General features: G+C 36.3%; 1 protein-coding gene across 1 annotated transcript; it reads left to right on the top strand.

The window, feature by feature from the left end:
* Positions 1-1659: 1659 nt before the first annotated feature.
* On the top strand, positions 1660-3445 carry LOC135649409 (uncharacterized). Its single transcript, XM_065167722.1, has 2 exons — positions 1660-1765; positions 2176-3445. The coding sequence occupies exon 2, from the start codon at positions 2225-2227 to the stop codon at positions 3287-3289; it is 1065 nt and encodes a 354-aa protein (XP_065023794.1). The 5' UTR covers positions 1660-1765; positions 2176-2224; the 3' UTR covers positions 3290-3445.
* Positions 3446-9939: the final 6494 nt, after the last annotated feature.

Raw genomic sequence — 9939 nt, 5'->3', positions numbered from 1 at the left:
GATGATAACTGACGATGACAATGGTGATGATGATGAAGATGAACAGTGGCTGCTTCTCCAAATCGAGGTTTGGAACCATCCGATCCATTAATGCTCGGTCGAAAGAGGACACACCGCACTTGTCATCGGAAACATGCAGTGGATATTGGAACGGTGGTGGGCTTCATGGAATGGAAGCAAAGGGGAGGAGACAAGTAAGCCAAACATGATGAACATTAAACCTTGAGAGGAAAGAAACCTTTTGATGATGGCTTCGGTGGTGTGGCATATGCAACAATGCCATTTTTTTGCTGGGTTAGACATGATAGCTATGATTGAACAGATTGGAAAAATGATGTGGTGGTGTGACATGTAATGCATCATGTTTTTCTAATGAACATAAATAAAAAAAAGATATCACCCATTTATTGGGTAAAATGTTGATCATGAAGGAAAACATCAAATGCTAATGAATAAGAAAAACCAGTATTCATCCGAATTATATATCTTTTATTCCCAGCTATAGTACTTTCATGCTCGATTAATGGATGCATAATCGTAAATTTTATCCTATCCAAACTCCAACTCGATTAACTAGTAAATAAATTTTGATTAAACATTTGATTTGCTATGGCTTTTTTTCCTATTTTTCCCATCTGTTTTTCTTCATGGGATGGAAGATAATGTGTAAGCATGCAAATATCTTCTCAGAGATAATTCATCATGTTGAAGATAATGTGCTAAGACGTGCGCTAATCATCCACATTGATGGAAGATTAAGAAACCCTACAAGACTTGATGAAGCTTAACCTTCACACTCTGATGATAACCACGGTGGAAACACCACAATTAGGCAGCAACCAATTAGAATGGCATACCTAACGCATATCAAACAAACATCACAACAACTAGTTGTGGTTGAATAGATAGCCATATACAATTAATTCCCCATTAAATCAATAGCTTTTTATTATTTAGTATTCAAAAAATCATTTTAACTGCTATCATTAGTAACATTGTGATGGATTTTGAAATAAAAAAATTGCTAGATATATCATAAGTTATTATAATTTTTATTTAGGTACATCGTAGAATTTAAGTATATCCCGAATAAAAATTTGGATTGATTTTATGAGAATATATTGTTATTAGCTAAAGTTAAAAAATTCTGATCCAATGATGTCGACTTAGTAAAGTTAACGAGCCAATTAAAGACTTAAATATTTTAGATAATAGAGATTACATAAAATACATGTTGAATTATACTCTATAAATTCGGAATACTTGTCCACCTTGAAATATTCTAGATGTAATTATACATATTTTAAAGATTTTTTTTAATGTATTCTAAGGTTTTACATATATTCAAGGAGGGGTATAGAATAGTTGGCTGGTATATCATGTTGTATAAATTTAATTAATTAATTAATTATATATATATATATATATATATATATATATATATATATATATATATATATATCCTTCTCATTTTCCACAAAGAAAAGAAGAGTCCAAAATTGAAAGAAGACACAATGTGCTTACCCTATTTGACTTACCATAACAGGGTTCGGAAACTAATTACTAGATAAGAAGAGGATCGAAACGTAAAAAATCCAAAGGGAGGAGGTTATGATATTTAAAAGTAATAAGAGAGGGGTTTTTGTGAAAAAGTATGTTGAAACTGGTAAATAAATAGAGAACCGCGAAAGGGGGCAAAATCTGGAACTTTCTTACCCTGATTTCGGCGATTCAGCGCGACATGCGCGACATTTTCGTCAACAAGGTCAGATTTTTCTACTCCCATTTCTCTTCTTCTCGCCAATTGACTTCGATCGACTGTTGTTTTTCTTAGCCCGATCCTTGTTTGCACGATCCGTTTCTCCGTCTCTTTCTTGTAGGGTTCTTTTTCCAATCCGGCTTCCATCTTTCGTACTTCGAGTTATTAGTCTGTTTCGAGTAACCTGAAGTAGCTGATGTTGCTTAATACCGCATTTCCTCTCTGCATTCGAGATCGATCGCTGTTTGCTTGGTCGGTCGGTGGGTTTGTCGAAAAATTTTGTTTGTGTTTCTTGATGGTCCTCATTTTGGGCTTGTTTTTGCTTTTCTTACCTAATCTGCTTTACTTGATGTGTTTTTGTTTGGATTTCCTAATCTTATGCACTTCCTGCGCACACCCGTTTTGGTTCTCATCAGGCTTTATGAGCTGCAATTTGGTGTTTGCATAAAGTTTTAGAGGTGAAAAATGTCATCTTTCCGGCAGTTGTCACGAATTGATACCGCTGAGCTCAAGGCTCAGTTGTTTAAGAAGCTTGGGCGCCGAAAAGCCGAGAGGTACTTTTATATCCTCAAGAGATTACTGAACTTGAAACTCAGCAAGTTGGAGTTCGAGAAGCTGTGCTATGGGATTATCGGAAAGGAAAATCTTGCCCTTCATAATTTGTTCATCAGATCGATCCTTAGCAATGCGTGTCTTGCGCTTGCACCACCTAGCAGAGAGACAATCACAGGAAATTCACGGACTAGTAAGATGTCGAGCTTCGGTGAAACCTTCCCAGCATCCCCTCGGAGGGGAAGGTCTATAAACAGCAAGGACCGTAGATCAGCTGACCGAGCAAGACTCCTTGGGCCATATGGTAAAATTCCTCCTGGACACGTTCAAGAAGTCACAAATTCTTGTGATCTTCAGAGGTCACGGGAGCAACAAAGTGCTCCAGAGTTGATATCTATTGGTAGCAAAGCTCTAGCATCCGTCGAAGATGGGGAAGAGGTTGAACAATATAGATGTAGCCCAAGTGTTCAAAGTAGAAGTCCTTTAAGGCCTCCTCTTGGCATTCCAGTGACACTTGGTGATCCTCCTAGTAAATTTTTTCGTACTGGTTTTACATCAAGATTAAAACTTATCGAGCCAAATGTTCTTGACAGTTGTCTTCGTACTTCTCAACTGCCAGATACAAGGTCTTTGAGGGGTCGGTTGGAGCGTAAGTTGGTGGTTGAGGGCCTTGGTCTGTCGGTTGACTGTACTAATGTGTTAAATCATGGATTGGATGCATTTCTAAGGAGGCTGATAAAACCCTGTATGGATTTAGCTAGAGCAAGACACAGTTTTAATAGGATGAGTCAAGGGGATGGAAAGATTTTCCCCAATATGAAAGGTTTGTGGCAAGTGGGTCAAGTGCAAACATCGAATGAGTCCTACTATGCTTCTTTACTCGATTTTCAGTCGGCAGTGGAATTGAATCATAAAATACTTGGAGGTGATTGGCCTCTACTGCTCGAGAAGATATGCTCACATTTATCGGAAGAATGAAAAGTGACCTGTGTATGGTCTTAGTCCCTCTTCTGTGGTGATTCCAGAGTTGATGCAAATTAAAGGATCCTGTGAGCTTTCAATACTGTTGATGCAATAATATGCAATTATTGTTATCTGAAGAATTTATAATGAAAAGGCCTTTTTCAGTTTCAAGACATTTAAACTTACACACCAAGCATCTTCCAAAATATGACATAGAGAACAAGACACACTTCCTTCTTGATAGGTTCAGTCAATTCTCAAGGTGCTGATTTCTTGTGATGGATCCGTGTCCTAGTTATTAGATGTAAAAATTTCAAATTTGCAACTTTGCAGCTTAAAGAAATTATAAGTTCATAGTCATTTTTGAATATTTGATTTGTGCTCGTAAAAGAGGTATTAATTCTCCACCCTGTTGTGTCTTTTTTACTACTATGACAATGTTCTCTTTTCTCGACAATCAACATCATAGAAGTGGGATACAATTCATTATCCTTTTATGCTTTATCAGAATCTTAGTTGCTTATGGTTTCTTATTGTACCTTCGATTCATATTTAATTCTAAAATCTCATACTGCCAAAGCCATATATTTGCCCCATTTAACGATAGCATGTCTAGATATCATCATTGCTTTAAGCATTAAATTTGATTCAAATAATCTTGGATACAGATATCAGAAAACTTTATAACATATTATGGATAGATCAATATGCCTAATCTTGAAGATATAGGAAATGATACGGAATGAAATCAATAACAGACCTTTGTATCTATCAAGAGTATTAATAAATGTAGTTATAACACACCACCAGGTAACCCGATGGTAATGTACCCAAGCCTTTTACCTTAGGTCGAGGATTTGAATCCTTTCTATATGGCACCTTGTGCATCTGCTATTCCTTGCTGTGGTGCCTTACTGCTTTGTGTGTTAGTTACTCTTTGCCCTATGTGACAAATTTTCTTCTCCGATGTGGGGCTTGATGCCAAGGAATGAAATAATTAAAGGCAAGGCTTTGAGAAGCAGAAGCATTATGCAGACCACAAAATGCATTTTCCCTATGCGTATCCGGGATCCATTAAGAAAACATAAAAACATATAATTTAGATTAGAACAATCTAACATAAACCCTATGTTCATTCCCTATTCAGTTGCAGACTCCTCTAATTTCTAAATTTAACTTGCCATCTCATGTTTTTAGTTCACGAGACTCATGTCATATTAAACATATCATGAGTCATGCGGTCAAGCAATGTATCTTACCACAATGAGGGAACCAATTGATAAACTTTGTTATTCTGACCATGCTACTAAGGATTGTGAATCATGGATAACGTTTGCATTTGGATCATGGTGCATTTTACTGAAGTCTTTGGGGTACTATGATCAACTTCCTATGTATAGAATAATGATGGTTAGAGATGACCCGATGATGGACTTGTTCTGTTTGATTGAACCAGCTGGACCAATAGGCTCAGCCCATTAAGTTGAGCAATTAAACGGCACATGCTCCCGTGTTACATATGTGTGGACCGCATACATGTTCATACTCAGGCACACTGCATATTTGTAATGTGGACACATAATCAGGTGCACCAACTGCGTTATAGAACTATAATTTAAGGAACCATCAAATACATGCCCAAGAAGGCTTCAACGAGTATCTATATCTAACATGTTCTCCATAGGGTTAGGCAAGCATTTTGAACTATCTATACTAAGCATTCTAGCTTGGCTATGTAACCCATAAAGTTATGAAGATGCGGAAGATTAAACATATCCTTTTTTAGGGTAGTAAAGTATAATTTTAGGATCTCTTAATCTAAGTTACAGTATTTTCTATAGTTGTCAAATGTGTGGAAAGCTTATTACTCCTTTAATAAATTTTTCATCATATCACATTATGTGAAAGTAAGTAAACTGAATGGAGTTTCTGGTCGCTAAGAGATGTCTAGAAAATATCCCTGTCAGTACTTATAAGTGGAAGCATACCATGTTAATATTTAATGGCCATAATAATTTCCTACTTGCCTCCAGAGGTCATCTGTTTTCTTGGATCTCTTTATTCTTTATATGCAGTCTCTGTTGGTTAAGATAAGCTGGCTAATGATGAATGTTGAATATTATAATTGGCTTAGGTTCTTAGGATATCATAGTTGCAAATATGATGCTTGTCAAAGAGCTTTGTTCTAGCCAAATCGTTGTCTTCTGTAAATTTGAGCAAAATCTTTGACATGTATACTTGATAAGCTAGTAGTTGCTGTATTGTTAGAAAATACCAAAGCGTTGTACCTAAGATGGGATAACCATGTGATGGCTCTCATTATGAATTGGAAATTGGACTTTGAAAAGATTAGGAGCATTGCTACTGACAACTAACATAAAAAAGATTTTGAAGGACATGCTTTCGATTTATGTCTACTACTGCATTCCCGATGGCTAAATTTATGGGAAACCTACCACTGTTAGAATCTTGTTTTATTCAATTCCCTAGGTTGTTCATATTGCTGGTTTGTGTGCTTTGTAAAACGCAGTGCTTTCTCATGTTGTTAGTGGTTACACAATAGACATATGCATTATTGGGACACAATTCACCGATTAATCCTTCTATATTATCAGCCAACATATATACAAAATTAAAGAGAACACGTAGACATGATACTTCAATGGCAAGACTAATTGTTATTTAAATTGTCAAGTAACATTGTTTTTCCAACGATCAGAAATCTTCTGTCTTGATTTTTAGTAACATGTTCAGTTAATATTAGTAGCTTCATGTGTTCACTACAGGAAAATGACAGTGAGTAGAAATGAATGCCAATGGTGACCATCCCTGTTACAGGGAACTTCAGTAAATGAAAATTTAATGACTGGTTTTAGTCAATTAAAAAATTGTTATATACATACATATACATCTGTATGTGAAGTGCTCTCCAACCTTGTATGTGATAGCCTGCAACTGATTGTAGCTGAGGCTGCAAGAGAGGTGGAAGACGAAGGGCACCCAGAGGTATCACCCTCTCACCCCATGTCTTTTTGGTCTATCCATTTTTCCTTTTTCAATCTTTTGTTCAATTAGTACTGGTAGTTCTTTTTGGTATGCAATTTTGCAGTGATGGTGGTTATACATTAGTTGGCAAAATTAGAAAAAATAGCCACCTTGACTTGATTGGCATGAGATATGCTCGATATATAATGGAGCATTCACAATTTTGTGGATCAATCGCATCTTGAAATCATGATGTAAACTGATAAATCTCAACTGTAGATATCATCATTCGAAGCATAAATAGAACCTCTCATATGTTGTAACTATCTATTCTTATTTCAGCCACCAACCTTCTCAGCTTTCTCTGGCATATTACATTCACATGTTTTTAGGATTATCTTGATGATTGAATTTTGAGTGTTTGTCCAAGTCTCATAATCACTACAAGTTAGCTTGAAGGCTGTAATTTTAACTGTTTGATTTGTTGTGTTTCGTTTAATTAATTCAGGTTGTATTGTTGGTTCTAATGTTTATGCATCTCTTTTTTGTTTTTCCCGGCACGAGGGATGTTAAAGTGATTTACTTCCTAACATTATTTGTTTTCTATGCTTCAGTCAACTCAGATCTTCTTGTTGCTGCTAATCCCATGCTTGTTCATTATGAAGTTGTTTGATATCTGCATATTCAGCATCATTGTTTTCATTGTGCATTTATATATCTTGCAAGGGTCTTCCTCCTTTATAAAGCCTCAGAATCTTGTGTTGTAGGTAAGTCATTTCTGTGCCTATAAGAAATGCTTTGTGTAGACTTCTTTGGGTTGCAATTATTATCTTATATACCTTATATACTAGGGTTATTCTGTGAACTTCCTTACTGACAGTAACTTTTAGTCATTATAGAGATAGTTAAAACTTAGGTTGTCTTGGTTGAAGCAAGCGTCTCTTTCTGCATTTGGTTTAAAGCGATATGGATTTTTTGGTTACGCCATTAAATGATTTGATGTCGTGGAAATTATTGTGAAGGATCTTGAAATTAGTTCAAATATCCTGCCATGGTACTAGTCCTTATGGTATATGGTGTTGGCAAAATGGTTCTGCTTCTTTTCAAATACTAAATTTGGCCATAGAAACTGCACATATTTGTCCAATTAGCAAATGAGTATAAGAAAAAGCTGGTCCAGGTTAATGTTCCAAAATTTGAACTCACTAAAGTGTATTATTTTCTTGTGTCATATGAGATTCCATGTTTGCCATGTTTTATTACCAAAATATTGTTGATGATAGCTTGGTAGAAAAGTTTGTCTGATAACTTTTGGTTTAATCAAACAAATTTGTCCTGCAGACTCCAGATGTAAGTTTCTGTATGCTGCTACTTCAGTAGATGCATACAGTGTCTTGTTTGGCGGACAACACACTTTCTTCGAGACTGGTTCAGAGATCAAATTGATGTGTGACCAATTTAGTCATTTTTCATTGAGTAACAGGATTTGATTACTGAAATTGGAATGAGAATGACTGATTATTGTTTCTGGTATTTTGTTGGATAAGAGTGAGATTTAGGATATGGAAAAGTACCTAAGAGTATATTCAATACCAGTGCAGACAATTGCTAGGTTTTGTTTTGGTAAACAGTAAGCACCATATTCTTGCTTTTGATGGCTTTTTCATTAACCAAATATTATTATTAGGATCAAGGTTTAAAAGATTGATCTGGTGCCAATACCATTGGGTGTCTGGACCGGAAGGGTGAGGAAGCTGGAGAGGACTGGCAGAGGAGGAGGATAAGGCAGAGGGGGTGGAAGCACTGGTAGGAGGAGGTGGCCATCTGAACAAGGAGGACGTGGTGGTGGTGGTGTGGCTAGGAAGATGGAGCAATTGAGGGGATTGAGAATATGAGAGAAAGAGAGAGAAAAAAAGAAAAGAAAAGGATAATAGGTACAGTACCAGTCTACTTATTGTGTAGTAAGTCTGGCACGGTGAACTTAATGGGTCGCACAATCCATACCGGTTGGAACCAGACAATCACTTGGCCCACACCTTGGCTTTCCCTGTACCAACCGGAACAGGTGGTATTCTTACGTCGGTGAGTTATCATGGTGGATCACTGTGCAATGTGTTAGCTAAGAGAAAAATTCTATTTTCACATTTTCTGAGTAAAGATCTATTTCTTGGACATACTTTTATCCAGACCATGCTATCCATATTGTTGTTGCACCATTAAAGAACATAATTAGAATTTGTCTTGTACTCTTACTAAAAGCAACTGAATTTATTTAGGTGCAGGTAGCTTCATATGCTATGCAATTGTACTACCTTTAGCTAATCGGAGATGGGAAAACAAAGAAGAGCTGCAGAATACATTCTGTCACTCGTTAGATTCTCTGAAATTTTTTGCTTTCTTTTATTTTGGTAATCTTGGTGACTAATTAATGATGTTTTCCATTTTCCAGAGAAAAGGGAAACAAAAACAAAGAGGTTGATTCACCATGGTGTTGCCAACAAGAATGTTGATTGCACAATCCGCCTGCACGTTCCGGTTGGCTCAAGCATTGCTTCCTCAACCCTTTTTTCATCAATACTAACAAAAGCGGCGTTGTTTCCCTGTATCGAATCCTTGTGGATTGTTATTACACAAATTATTCACACTCATTTCTTTCCCAACTTGTAGTAGTTTCCAAGACACGTTTCAATGCTTCATTTGCTGTCGACTTGTCAATGAGGGAATTGAAGCTGTAAAAATTGGCAAGGAAAAGTTTGTCGATCATGTATGTATCTTGATACTTACGGAGATGGCCACAAGCTATTTTTGTTGTTCTAACTGTGGAAATGCTCTCACCAAATGTGATTGCTATTTATCTCGTTCCTGTTGTAAATGATGATGTACACTATGAATGATATGGAGGATCGTATAAAAGTCTTCCAAAATCATAACTGCGAGATAAATGTAGCTCTAGCTATGGACATCTCCGAATCATGAAATCAACGACAGCATCAACTTGTGCAAATTCTGACATGAAAGATGTATTGTAATCTCCGAACTCCATACGGATAACAAATGGAAGATAAAAGTTGGTTTTCTTCAAGTGCATCAAACCAAAGTTGGTTTTCTTTTGATGCACAAAATTCAATCTGGAAGTTGATTCAGTGGTTCAAAGCACACCAGAGCAAGATGATCTATCTACATGAGCTATGAGAGCAATTTAATGATGTCATGATTAGCAAGCAACAAAAACAGTGTTTTACTGCAAAATAATATTGCATGACCCATCTTTTGCTACCAAAGAAAATAAGTTTCCAAGATGGTTTTTGTTCTGTCATCCTTGGATTTGATTTATATCACATTTTTCAGAAATATAATCCCACAACCGATCCACATTAGCAAGAAACATTAATGATTTCAAGCTACAGAAAGTTCCTGTCAGGTGCTAAAGGAACACAATAATCTCAGGAGCACAATAATCTCATTTCACCCTTCCCAGTCAGGTGAAGGTCAGTTACTGCTTCTGAGGCATTAAATATATCCACCAAAACGTTTGACATCAGTCATTGTTTAGATTAAACCTCCTTTACAAGCACAAACACAAATTTGAGTTTCACATACAAGTAAATATGTGATGACTGTCATACAACAGAGAAACGTAGACCACACACTACGGTAGTATCAGAAAGAGAAGAAGAAAA

The sequence above is a fragment of the Musa acuminata genome, chromosome BXJ3-9 (assembly GCF_036884655.1).
Source record: "Musa acuminata AAA Group cultivar baxijiao chromosome BXJ3-9, Cavendish_Baxijiao_AAA, whole genome shotgun sequence".
Classification (NCBI taxonomy): Eukaryota; Viridiplantae; Streptophyta; class Magnoliopsida; order Zingiberales; family Musaceae; genus Musa; species Musa acuminata.
Note: the sequence above shows the minus strand (reverse complement) of the source record. Positions and strands in the feature narration are given on the sequence as shown.